Genomic DNA, 14,128 nt, shown 5'->3' with positions numbered 1-14,128 from the left:
GTGTGAGAAATAGGGAGTGAGTGTGGAGAACACGAGAGACATAGAAAAACCAGCTCCTGGAGACACAGGGATCAGAAACTCCACCATTTCCTCAGCAAAAAAAGCAACAAAGCCCTTTTAAGCTCTGGCACAGACTATTAAATAAATAAGAGAAAACAAATTTACAATGACAGCTCGGTTCAGATGAGAAAGTTGCAGTAAAATGCTCACTCCCTCTACCTTGAGCACCACCCCGCCGCCAACCCACCCACCACCACCCCCCCACCCCCCCACTCTGCCCTGACCCATGCAGCACTTGATCAATGTTATGGCTTTATTCATTTCCATCTTTTATATAATATATAGAATTTGCTTTTATCTCCGTTTAGTTATCATCAGGAAGTGGCTGTTGAGCTTTGCTGAGGGCAGAAGCCCATCATCGGCGTGCTGTCTGGTTCAGGTCTGGAGCGGAGCTGCCTGGGACCCCTCGGCGGGCTGTCAGTCTCAGAGCCTGGGGGGGCAGAAGGTGGGTACAGGCTGTGCACGGGTATGGCTGTCCTAGTCCGAAGGTGCAAACCCGAGGATCCTCGCTGGGTGGAGTCCGGACTCTGGGGGGAGAGGAGGAGGAAGGCGTGGGCAGAGGCAGCAGGATCGGGTGCCAGCGGTGGGGAGCCAGGCAGCAGCTGGCGATGGTGGTGGTGGTGGTGGTGGTGGTGGTGGTGGTACTGGTGCTGCTGTGGTACCCTGACGCTCCCGTGGCGGTAGAGGTGGTGCTCGTTACCTTGGAGGTGCTGCTGTGGAGCCGCAGTCACGGGGTGAGGGAGCAGCGAGGGGTACAGATCGCTGCTGCTTCTGGTTGGCGCGTCTCCGCTGGTCCACAGGCGCAGCTGCTGGTGGTGCACTGAAGGCGGCGGAACCTAGAAATACAAGACACAGCAACATTAGCGATGGCAGGGCAGTCAGCTGGACAGCCCAGTCCAAAACAAAACCACACGAGGTATACAGGATGCACAACCCATCCAACCCTGTTATCTACACTTGGTTCACTGCTCTCAGTTCAGGGCAACAAGCATTAAGGGTAACTGAGCTCTCCTTAATGATCCCTGCGTTAGAGAGAGGGGAAATCAGCCAGGGTTCCTGCTCCTGATCACTGTCCAGTGATCCCTGGGTTAGAGAGAGAGAGAGGGGAAATCAGCCAGGGTTCCTGCTCCTGACCACTGCCCAGTGATCCCTGGGTTAGAGAGAGAGAGGGGAAATCAGCCAGGGTTCCTGCTCATGATCACTGTCCAGTGATCCCTGGGTTAGAGAGAGAGAGAGAGAGAGAGGGGAAATCAGCCAGGGTTCCTGCTCCTGATCACTGTCCAGTGATCCCTGGGTTAGAGAGAGAGGGGAAATCAGCCAGGGTTCCTGCTCCTGATCACTGTCCAGTGATCCCCTGGGTTAGAGAGAGAGGGAGAGGGGAAATCAGCCAGGGTTCCTGCTCCTGATCACTGTCCAGTGATCTCTGGGTTAGAGAGAGAGAGGGGAAATCAGCCAGGGTTCCTGCTCCTGATCACTGTCCAGTGATCCCTGGGTTAGAGAGAGAGAGGGGAAATCAGCCAGGGTTCCTGCTCCTGATCAATGTCCAGTGATCCCTGGGTTAGAGAGAGAGAGAGGGGAAATCAGCCAGGGTTCCTGCTCCTGATCACTGTCCAGTGATCCCTGGCAGGAAAGTGAGCTGTTGGGCAACGAGTATGATGTCTCCTACAGCGGAACAGGAATAGGAGGCTATTCAGTCCCTTTGAGCCTGTTACACAGGAACAGGAGGAGGCCCATTCAGCCCCCTCGAGCCTGTTACACAGGAACAGGAGGAGGCCCATTCACCCCCCTCGAGCCTGTTACACAGGAACAGGAGGAGGCCCATTCAGCCCCCTCGAGCCTGTTACACAGGAACAGGAGGAGGCCCATTAACCCCCTCCAGCCTGTTACACAGGAACAAGAGGAGGCCCATTCAGCCTCCCCTAGCCCATTACACAATCACAAAATCATTATGGTGTAGGAGGCCATTCTGCCCATCGTGTCCTACCAGTTCTCAGAGCATTTTAACTTAGTTCCAATCTACAGCCTTTTCTCCATAACCCTGCACATTGTTTCTATTTGGATAATCATCCACTGCCCTTTTGAATGCCTCGATTGAACCTGCCTCCACCACATTTGCAGGCCGTGCATTCCAGACCCCAACCACTCGCTGTGTGAAAAAGTTTTTTCTCACCTCACATTTGCTCCTTTTGCAAAACAATTTAAATCTGTGCCCTCTGGTTCTCCATCCGTTTACGAGTGGGAACAGTTTCTCACTATCTCCTCTGTCGAGGCCCCACATTATTTTGAAAACTTCTATCAAGTCTCCTTTCAGCCTTCTCCTCTCCAAGGAAAACAGTCCCAACTTCTCCAATCTTTCCTCATATCTGACATTTCTCATCCCTGGAACCATTCTTGTAAACCTCTTCTGCATTCTCTTCAATGCATTCACATCCTTCCTAATGTGGCACCTAGAACTGTACACAGTACCCCAGCTGAGATCTAACCATGTCCTATATAAATTCAGCAAAACCTCCCTGGTCTTGTACTCTATGCCCCTATCAATGAAGCCTAGAATACTGTATGCTTTAGAAACAGCTCTCTCTACCTGTCCTGCCACCTTTAATGACTTATGGACATATACACCCAGGTCTCTCTGCTCCTGCACACCCTTTAGAATAGCACCCTTTATTTCATACTCTCTCCATGTTCTTTGTACCAAAGTGTCTCACCTCACACTTCTCTGCATTGAACTTCATCTGCCACCTACCTGCCCACTCCACCAATGTGTCAATGTCCTTTTGAAGTTCTACACTGTCCTCCTCACATAAAAAAGGAAAAGCAAGGGTCCCAATACTGACCCCTGGGGAACTCCACTACAAACCTTCCTCCAGCCCGAAAAATACCCATTGACCATTACTCTCTGTTTCCTATCCCTCAGCCAATTTTGTATCCATGTTGCTTTTGTCCCTTTTATTCCACGACCTATAAACTTTCCTCACCTGTCCGTTGTGTGGCACTGTATTGAACACCTTTTGGAAGTCCTGATACACCACATCAACAGCCTTGCCCTCATCAACCATCGCTGTTACCTCTTCAAAAAACTCCAGCAAGTTAGTTAGACACGATTTTCCTTTTACAAATCCATCCTGACTCTTCCGAATCAATCCACAATTTTCCATGTGATTATTAATTCTATCCTGAATAATTGTTTCTAGAAGTTTCCCCACCACCGAAGTTAAACTGACTGGCCTGTAATTGCAGGGCAGATCTTTACAACCTTTTTTGAACAAGGGCATAATGTCTGCAGTTCTCCAGTCCTTCAGCACCTCCCCCGAATCCAGGGGCCATTGAAAGATTATGGCTGGTGCCTCTGCAATTTCCACTCTAGCTTCCTTCAATATTCTTGGATACATCTCATCCGGTCCCAGTGCCTTATCAACTTTAAGTACCGACAGCTTATCCAATACCTCCTCATCATCAATTTTAAACCCTTCCAGTGACTGAGTTTCCTCCTCTGTCACCTTGGCACTGGGCAACATCCACCTTGTAGGTAAAGACAGATGCAAAGTATTCATTTAACACCTCAGCCATGCCTCTTGCCTCTATGTACAAATCCCCTTTTTGGTCCCTAATTGGCCCTGCTCCCCCTTTTACCACCCTTTTCCTATTGATGTGATTATAGATTACTCTGGGATATTAGCTGCCAGGCTTTTTTCATAACCCCTCTGCTTTTCGTATTTGCCTTTTCACATTCCTTCTGAATTCAGCTTGGTTCTCAATTGTATTTGTTACTTTACACAGGAACAGGAGGAGGCCCATTCAGCCCCCTCGAGCCTGTTACACAGGAACAGGAGGAGGCCCATTCAGCCCCCTCGAGCCTGTTACACAGTAACAGGAGGAGGCCCATTCAGCCCCCTCGAGCCTGTTACACAGGAACAGGAGGAGGCCCATTCAGCCCCCTCGAGCCTGTTACACAGGAACAGGAGGAGGCCCATTCAGCCCCCTCGAGCCTGTTACACAGGAACAGGAGGAGGCCCATTCAGCCCCCTCGAGCCTGTTACACAGGAACAGGAGGAGGCCCATTCAGCCCCCTCGAGCCTGTTACACAGGAACAGGAGGAGGCCCATTCAGCCCCCTCGAGCCTGTTACACAGGAACAGGAGGAGGCCCATTCAGCCCCCTCGAGCCTGTTACACAGGAACAGGAGGAGGCCCATTCAGCCCCCTCGAGCCTGTTACACAGGAACAGGAGGAGGCCCATTCAGCCCCCTCGAGCCTGTTACACAGGAACAGGAGGAGGCCCATTCAGCCCCCTCGAGCCTGTTACACAGGAACAGGAGGAGGCCCATTCAGCCCCCTCGAGCCTGTTACACAGGAACAGGAGGAGGCCCATTCAGCCCCCTCGAGCCTGTTACACAGGAACAGGAGGAGGCTGATTCAGCCCCCTCGAGCCTGTTACACAGGAACAGGAGGAGGCTGATTCAGCCCCCTCGAGCCTGTTACACAGGAACAGGAGGAGGCCCATTCAGCCCCCTCGAGCCTGTTACACAGGAACAGCAGGAAGTCCATTCAGCCCCCTCGAGCCTGTTACACAGGAACAGCAGGAGGTCCATTCAGCCCTCTCGAGCCTGTTACACAGGAACAGGAGGAGACCATTCAGCCCCTCAAGCCTGTTACACAGGAACAGGAGGAGGCCCATTCAGCCCCCTCGAGCCTGTTACACAGGAACAGGAGGAGGCCCATTCAGCCCCCTCGAGCCTGTTACACAGGAACAGGAGGAGGCCCATTCAGCCCCCTCGAGCCTGTTACACAGGAACAGGAGGAGGCCCATTCAGCCCCCTTGAGCCTGTTACACCATTCTAACAGATCACGCCTGATCTGTATCCACGCCATCTACCTGCCTTGGTTCTGTAATCCTTAATCCCCTTTACCAACAAAAATCTCTCAATCTCAGTTTTGAAATTTTCAATTGACCCCCCCGCCCAAGCCTCGACAGCTTTTTTGGGAGGGAGAGTTCCAGGTTTCCACTCCCCTTTGTGTGAGGAAGTGCTTCCTGACATCACCCCCTGAACGGCCTGGCTCGAATTTTAAGGTTCTGCCCCCTTGTCCTGGACTCCCCACACCAGGAGATGTAAATTTCTCTCTATCAACTCTATTGTATCTTTTAATCATCTTAAAGCCCTTGATTAGATCAGCCCTTTAATGAGCCTCTGTGGAGTGAGGGAGAATGAAGAGTTTGGTGAGGTTGAAAATTTCTGACAGTGTCCAGCTGCCAGTTCTGTTGGTACAGTCCGCACCAGTGGCTGCATGTAACCAGGAGCAGCGTGGCATAGGGAAACAACCAGAGATTGATGGAGGGCCCCCTGCTCTCTGAGAAATGACCTGGTGATCAGGCACTGCTCTGCCCCCTACACATTCTGTCAGAGTACACCAACAGCATCGGGATAGAAACAGCCGCTGGCACCTGAAGGAGCTGCACCGGAGACACCAGCCCTGGTCACAGAAGCTGCAGGAGCAGCCCCCAACCTCCCCAGTGTTGCTGACGGTGAAGGAAGGTAAGCAGTGCGAGACTGTCACACACCGAGGCAACACAAGCTTCCTCAGAGTCCGGTCTTCCCAGCACCACCCCCTGCCTCTTTTCCAGTTTAGTGGCTTCACTCCCTTCTCCAAAGGTGGATCCTTCTGCTGGAGGAGGCTTTTTGGCCGGGGGCGGGGGGGTGGTGCGGTGGTGTGGTCCTGTCCTGGGAGTGAATGCAGTGGGTGATCGGACTGACAGCAGAAACGTGAAGCAATGAGAAACTTCAGCGATCCGCATTGCCGGGATATTGCTCCACGCGATTTCCTGTAGCCTACATCCATCTGAAGCTGGAGGTGAAGGTCGGGTGGGTGGTGGGGTGTGGGGTTAGGGGGGCTTGTCTCCTTATCCGTGGGCAATCCCAGCAGATGGGGGCGCAGGGGCGCTCCCACTCAGGGCTCACTGCGGTACGTCGCTGGAACCAAAACGTCAGCAACATGGGTGAAATGGAAACCATTACTTCTGAACAGTCCCAACACGGCTGCAGTGCGGAGACCCAGATTCAGTTCAATCCAGGGCACAGATGAAGAGGCAAAATGGGGCCACAAGCTCTGGATACCCCATTCTCAGAAGGTCACAGCAATTAAACCAACTTCATACAACGCGGCACCAGGAGGTTGGGCAACACAGCGGGTATGGCAACACACTGGCACAGCTGGTCAGGGGAGTTAGCCCCTCCCTGGAGCCAAAACATGAGGGGAATGTGACATATAATATATGCAGACACACCCAGATAAACAAACACTTCTACTCAGACGTGTATACACATATATACAGACGCATATACACATCGATACAGTCGGATACAGACACGTACAGGCGCGTACAGACACACATGCGTGCGTATAGACACAAGCACGCGCATACAGACACCTAAGCACAGAAAACTCAGCCACATGGGTTACAATCACCACCTTTACAAACAAGATGAAAAGATAGTCATTCATTGGGATCTGGGACGCCCACCCTGCCTCTTTGTACCAACAAACAAACCAATGAATGCAATTGAGACCACCGAATGGAAGCAGAGAGAACACACAGAGTTACTTCCAACAGACAGTGAAAATGGAGAGGGAGGGAGGGCTGGACCTTCCAGAAGAAACGAATTGGACATCATACAGGGAGCAGGCTTCTCTGCTCTGTGCGTTAGACTTTAAGGGGATCCAGGAAATTGCTGCGTGTCTTCGCTGTATCTGACGTACTGTGCTGCGTTGAGGGCCAGGAATATTTTTTAAGACCCTCCCGCTCCCTCACCATGCACTGATCGAAGGCTAGGTCACTGAGCTGAGGGGGTCGGAGACTCCGTACCTGTGGACTGTGCATTTCATAGTCTGTGTGAGCCTCGGTGCTGTTGAAGTATCGGTTGGTGTACCGCTGATTCCGGTTATCACTCGAAGACCCACTGGAGCCACCTGAGAGTAGGAACGGTCAACGGTTAGCAGTGGAGTTCCCAGTAGCAGGCAGACGTTTGGGGGTGGGTGGGGGAGGGTGGGTGGAAAAGAGAGAGAGAGAGAGAGAGACAATAAAACACAGAAAAATCCAGCACACAGAGACACTGCGTACGCAGCACAACCAGCGACAAGAGCACCGTATAAAAGCAGCAAGACATTCAGACAGTTACACATGCCAAAGAAGATGACCAAAAAGCCGTACTGAAGTCATCACCAATCAAACTGTAAGAGAAAAATGCAACTAAGTCAGAGTTCATAGAATCATCAGTCAAGATAAGGAACCATTAATGAGCGCAGAGATACAATTACCTACTTCAACACAAACCTAGACATCCCATTCAATATCGCACTTCAGGGTTAGACTGACAGACCTGTCCCCACCAGTACTGTACCCCAGTGTTATACAGTGACAGACCTGTCCCCACCAGTACTGTACCCCAGTGTTATACAGTTACAGACCCGTCCCCACCAGTACTGTACCCCAGTGTTATACAGTGACAAACTTGTCCCCACCAGTACTGTACCCCAGTGTTATACAGAGACAGACCTGTCCCCACCAGTACTGTACCCCAGTGTTATACAGTGACAGACCCGTCCCCACCAGTACTGTACCCCAGTGTTATACAGTGACAAACTTGTCCCCACCAGTACTGTACCCCAGTGTTATACAGTGACAAACTTGTCCCCACCAGTACTGTACCCCAGTGTTATACAGAGACAGACCTGTCCCCACCAGTACTGTACCCCAGTGTTATACAGTGACAGAGACGACCCCACCAGTACTGTACCCCAGTGTTACACAGTGACAGACCTGCCTCCACCAGTACTGTACCCAATTGTTATACAGTGACAGACCTGTCCCCTCCAGCACTGTACCCGTGTTATGCAGGGAGAGACCCGTCCCCACCAGTACTGTACCCCAGCGTTATTCAGTGACAGACCTGCCCGCACAGTTCTGTACCCCAGCGTTATACAGTGACAGACCCGTCTCTATCAGTACTGTACCCAGTGTTATACAGTGACAGACCTGTACCCACCAGTACTGTACCCCAGTGTTATACAGTGACAGACCCGTCCCCACCAGTACTGTACCCCAGTGTTATACAGTGACAGACCTGTACCCACCAGTACTGTACCCCAGTGTTATACAGTGACAGACCCGTCCCCACCAGTACTGTACCCCAGTGTTATACAGTGACAGACCTGTCCCCACCAGTACTGTACCCCAGTGTTATACAGTGACAGAGACGACCCCACCAGTACTGTACCCCAGTGTTACACAGTGACAGACCTGCCTCCACCAGTACTGTACCCAATTGTTATACAGTGACAGACCTGTCCCCTCCAGCACTGTACCCGTGTTATGCAGGGAGAGACCCGTCCCCACCAGTACTGTACCCCAGCGTTATTCAGTGACAGACCTGCCCGCACAGTTCTGTACCCCAGCGTTATACAGTGACAGACCCGTCTCTATCAGTACTGTACCCAGTGTTATACAGTGACAGACCTGTACCCACCAGTACTGTACCCCAGTGTTATACAGTGACAGACCCGTCCCCACCAGTACTGTACCCCAGTGTTATACAGTGACAGACCTGTACCCACCAGTACTGTACCCCAGTGTTATACAGTGACAGACCCGTCCCCACCAGTACTGTACCCCAGTGTTATACAGTGACAGACCTGTCCCCACCAGTACTGTACCCAAGTGTTACACAGTGACAGACCCGTCCCCATCATTACTGTACCCCAGTGTTATACAGTGACAGACCTATCCCCACCAGTACTGTACCCAAGTGTTACACTGTGACAGACCTGTCCCCACCAGTACTGTATCCCAGCGTTATACAGTGATAGACCCGTCCCCACCAGTACTGTATCCCAGTGTTATAGTGACAGACCAGTCCCCACCAGTACTGTACCCCAGTGTTATACAGTGACAGACCTGTCCCCACCAGTACTGTACCCCAGTGTTATACAGTGACAGACCTATCCCCACCAGTACTGTACCCCAGTGTTATACAGTGACAGACCTGTCCCCACCAGTACTGTACCCCAGTGTTATACAGTGACAGACCTGTCCCCACCAGTACTGTACCCCAGTGTTATACAGTGACAGACCTATCCCCACCAGTACTGTACCCCAGCGTTATTCAGTGACAGACCTGCCCGCACAGTTCCGTACCCCAGCGTTATACAGTGACAGACCCGTCTCCACCAGTACTGTACCCAGTGTTATACAGTGACAGACCCGTCTCTACCAGTACTGTACCCCAGTGTTATAGTGACAGACCCGTCTCTACCAGTACTGTACCCAGTGTTATACAGTGACAGACCTGTACCCACCAGTACTGTACCCCAGTGTTATACAGTGACAGACCCGTCCCCACCAGTACTGTACCCCAGTGTTATAGTGACAGACCTATCCCCACCAGTACTGTACCCGTTATACAGTGACAGACCTGTCCCCACCAGTACTGTATCCCAGTGTTATACAGTGATAGACCCGTCCCCACCAGTACTGTACCCGTGTTATACAGTGACAGACCTGTCCCCACCAGTACTGTATCCTAGTGTTATACAGTGATAGACCCGTCCCCACCAGTACTGTATCCCAGTGTTACAGTGACAGACCCGTCCCCATCAGTACTGTACCCATGTTACACAGTGACAGACCTATCCCCACCAGTACTGTACCCCAGCGTTATTCAGTGACAGACCTGCCCCCACAGTTCTGTACCCCAGTGTTATACAGTGACAGACCTGTCTCTACCAGTACTGTACCCAGTGTTATAGTGACAGACCTGTACCCACCAGTACTGTACCCCAGTGTTATACAGTGACAAACCCGTCCCCACCAGCACTGTAGCCCAGTGTTATACAGTGAGACCTACCCCCACAGCTCTGTACCCCAGTGCTACAATGCCAGACTGAAGCCACAAGTGAGGATGAAAAGCTAAAGGGCAAAGTTTTGGATGATATAAGCAGAAGATTTTAGACAAATGTAATGTAGATATCAGCTGGCTAGAAAGGCACCAGACTGCTGAAATGGATGAATATGAACAGCAACAGAAGGAGCTGGAGAAAATCTGCAATCCTATCATCTCAAAGTTATATCCGGAGGATTTCCAGGTGTTGGTCATGCTCATTCCGGGGCAGGTGCATCATCTGATCCAAGAACTGAGGCGAGGTTGATTATGCACAAGAGTGAGAGGTGGACGGCAACACAGCCCACAGACTGTCACTGCTCCATGTGGTGCGTAGTAGCACAGTCAGTCCTATCTTTCTCACACACACTGCTCAGCAGGGCTCACTGGACAGTGAGCAGGAGCAGGAACCCTGGCTGATTTCCCCTCTCTCTCTCTCTCTCTAACCCAGGGCTCACTGGACAGTGATCAGGAGCAGGAACCCTGTCTGATTTCCCCTCTCTCTCTAACCCAGGGATCACTGGACAGTGATCAGGAGCAGGAACCCTGGCTGATTTCCCCTCTCTCTCTCTAACCCAGGGATCACTGGACAGTGATCAGGAGCAGGAACCCTGGCTGATTTCCCCTCTCTCTCTCTAACCCAGGGATCACTGGACAGTGATCAGGAGCAGGAACCCTGGCTGATTTCCCCTCTCTCTCTCTAACCCAGGGGTCACTGGGCAGTGATCAGGAACAGGAACCCTGGCGGATTTCCCCTCTCTCTCTCTAACCCAGGGATCACTGGACAGTGATCAGGATCAGGAACCCTGGCTGATCTCCCCTCTCTCTCTCTAACACAGGGATCACTGGACAGTGATCAGGAGCAGGAACCCTGGCTGATTTCCCCTCTCTCTCTCTCTAACCAGGTATCACTGGACAGTGATCAGGAGCAGGAACCCTGGCTGATTTCCCCTCTCTCTCTCTCTCTAACCCAGGGATCACTGGACAGTGATCAGGAGCAGGAACCCTGGCTGATTTCCCCCCTCTCTCTGACCCAGGCACCACTGGACAGTGATCAGGAGCAGGAACCCTGGCTGATTTCCCCTCTCTCTCTCTCTAACCCAGGGATCACTGGACAGTGATCAGGAGCAGGAACCCTGGCTGATTTCCCCTCTCTCTCTCTCTAACCCAGGGATCACTGGACAGTGATCAGGAGCAGGAACCCTGGCTGATTTCCCCTCTCTCTCTCTCTAACCCAGGGATCACTGGACAGTGATCAGGAGCAGGAACCCTGGCTGATTTCCCCTCTCTCTCTCTCTCTAACCCAGGGATCACTGGACAGTGATCAGGAGCAGGAACCCTGGCTGATTTCCCCTCTCTCTCTAACCCAGGGGTCACTGGACAGTGATCAGGAGCAGGAACCCTGACTGATTTCCCCTCTCTCTCTAACCCAGGGGTCACTGGACAGTGATCAGGAGCAGGAACCCTGGCTGATTTCCCCTCTCTCTCTCTCTAACCAGGTATCACTGGACAGTGATCAGGAGCAGGAACCCTGGCTGATTTCCCCTCTCTCTCTCTCTAACCCAGGGATCACTGGACAGTGATCAGGAGCAGGAACCCTGGCTGATTTCCCCCCTCTCTCTGACCCAGGCACCACTGGACAGTGATCAGGAGCAGAACCCTGGCTGATTTCCCCTCTCTCTCTCTCTAACCCAGGGATCACTGGACAGTGATCAGGAGCAGGAACCCTGGCTGATTTCCCCTCTCTCTCTCTCTAACCCAGGGATCACTGGACAGTGATCAGGAGCAGGAACCCTGGCTGATTTCCCCCCTCTCTCTCTCTCTAACCCAGGGAACACTGGACAGTGATCAGGAGCAGGAACTCTGGCTGATTTCCCCTCTCTCTCTCTCTCTAACCCAGGGAACATTGGACAGTGATCAGGAGCAGGAACCCTGGCTGATTTCCCCTCTCTCTCTCTAACCCAGGGATCACTGGACAGTGATCAGGAGCAGGAACCCTGGCTGATTTCCCCTCTCTCTCTGACCCAGGCACCACTGGACAGTGATCTCGCGCAGGAACCCTGGCTGATTTCTGCACTCTCTCTAACCCAGGGTTCAATAGACAGTGGCTGGAGTAAGAGTCATCTCACTCTAAATGTACATTGGATTGTACATTTTAAAATATGGAAGAGCATTGCATTGTTTGGACATTGGTGGCTGCCCAAGTCTTTTTTTAAAAAAGGATCACAAGTTCATCTTGGAGCTGTCAACACACAGGCCTCTTCCAGCACCTTCACCTGCTTCAGCTATGTCCTGTACATAAGAAGCAGGACAAATCCAACCCGGCCAACTACCACCCCATCACTCTACTCTCCATCATCAGTAAACTGACTAAGGGGTCGTCAACAGTGCTATCAAGCAGCACTTGCTTAGCAATAACCCGCTCACTGATGCCCAGTTTGGTCCTGCCAGGGTCACCCAGCTCCTGACCTCATTACAGCCTTGGTTCAAACATGGACAAAAGAACTGAACTCCTGAGGTGAGGTGAGAGTGACTGCCCTTGACATCAAGGCAGCATTTGACCGAGTGTGGCATCAAGGAGCCCCAGCAAAACTGGAGTCAATGGGAATCAGGGGGAAAACTCTCCGCTGGTTGGAGTCATACCCAGCACAAAGGAAGATGGTTGTGGTTGTTGGAGGTCAATCATCTCAGCTCCAGGACATCACTGCAGGAGTTCCTCAGGGTAGTGTACTCGGCCCAACCATCTTCAGCTGCTTCATCAATGACCTTCCTTCCATCATAAGGTCAGAAGTGGGGATTTTCGCTGATGATTGCACAATGTTCAGCACATTCGCGAATCCTCAGGTGCTGAAGCAGACCATGTCCAAATGTAGCAAGATCTGGACAATATCCAGGCTTGGGGCTGACAAGTGGCAAGTAACATTCACACCACACAAGTGTCAGGCAATGACTATCGCCAACAAGAGAGAATCTAACCATCCAGGACAAAGCAGCCCACTTGATTGGCACCACATCCACAAACATTCACTCCCCTCCACCTCCGATGCACACTGGCAGCAGTGTGTGTACCATCTACAAGATGCACTGCAGGAATTCATCAAGGCTCCTTAGGCAGCACCTTCCAAACCCATGACCACTACCATCTAGAAGGACAAGGGCAGCAGACACAGGAGAACACCACCACCTGGAAGTTCCCCTCCCAGTCACTCACCACCCTGACTTGGAAATATATCGGCCGTTCCTTCACTGTCGCTGGGTCAAAATCCTGGAACTCCCTACCTAACAGCGCTGTGGGTGTACCTACACCACAGGGACAAAATCCTGGAACTCCCTCCCTAACAGCGCTGTGGGTGTACCTACACCACACGGACAAAATCCTGGAACTCCCTCCCTAACAGCACTATGGGTGTACCTACACCACATGGACTGCAGCGGCTCAAGAAGGCAGCTCACCCACCACCTTCTCAAGGGGCAATTAGGGATGGGCAACAAATGCTGGGCCCAGCCAGTGAAGCCCACATGAATGAATAAAAAAAAAGCAAATTAAATGAATAAAAGAGAAGCAATCACCTGAGCTTATATGGTACTTGAGATGGAGTTGTTTGTTTGTTTTGATCTGCAAAGCCCTTTAATTAATGAAAAGGCAATCAAATGGCAGAGGCAAACCCTAACTTTGAACCTGTGGTTTTGCTTTCAGTCTTGTTGCGGAAAGGCTGAAAATAGGAGGCTACCCTGTCGAGCTCTCTCTCCCTCTCTCCCTCTCTGCTTTGTGAAACCGTCTGTGGTTCTCGACCTGTAGTCAGGTAATCCTCATCTGAGTGTAGTCTGTCTGCATAAGTTTGGGCTTGCTAGCTGAGACAGAAGAATTGGTCCAGCTATACCCTCCTCCATGCTGATGCATCGTTGGTGAATTTCCCGACATCCACTTGGCCCCAGGATGTCTTCAACCGAGACAACGTCAGACCGGCAGCCTCGAACCTCCGTGAACTTTCATTTTTGTTTCTTTCGAAGATAATTTTATTTCCATCCACCTGACTCTGCAGAGACTACCTGGGTGTCTCTTGTTTGTGTGTCTGTCTGTGTGTTTGTGTCTCTGTGTGTGTCTGTGTGTGTGTGTGTGTGTGTCTGTGTCTGTGTG

At 51.7% G+C, this 14,128-nt stretch overlaps 1 protein-coding gene across 3 annotated transcripts in view; it reads right to left on the bottom strand.

Annotated features, from left to right (window-relative positions):
- Window positions 1–262: 262 nt before the first annotated feature.
- LOC121274037 (dual specificity tyrosine-phosphorylation-regulated kinase 1A-like) overlaps window positions 263–14,128 on the bottom strand; it is a 74,242-nt gene continuing 60,376 nt past the window's right edge. For 2 of the 3 annotated variants that reach the window (XM_041181171.1, XM_041181172.1), the window contains exons 10-11: window positions 6,921–7,024; window positions 263–896 (exon numbers count right to left, since the gene is read on the bottom strand). In XM_041181171.1, coding sequence (XP_041037105.1) covers window positions 375–896; window positions 6,921–7,024 — 626 coding nt within the window. In that variant the 3' untranslated portion in view covers window positions 263–374. The remainder of the gene's footprint in view (window positions 897–6,920; window positions 7,025–14,128) is intronic. The other variant, XM_041181173.1, reaches the window with a different exon arrangement.

Source organism: Carcharodon carcharias (genome assembly GCF_017639515.1).
Source record: "Carcharodon carcharias isolate sCarCar2 chromosome 29 unlocalized genomic scaffold, sCarCar2.pri SUPER_29_unloc_2, whole genome shotgun sequence".
In the NCBI taxonomy this organism is placed as follows: Eukaryota; Metazoa; Chordata; class Chondrichthyes; order Lamniformes; family Lamnidae; genus Carcharodon; species Carcharodon carcharias.
The sequence above is the reverse complement of the archived record's forward strand: the minus strand, read 5'-3'. Positions and strand labels throughout refer to the sequence as shown.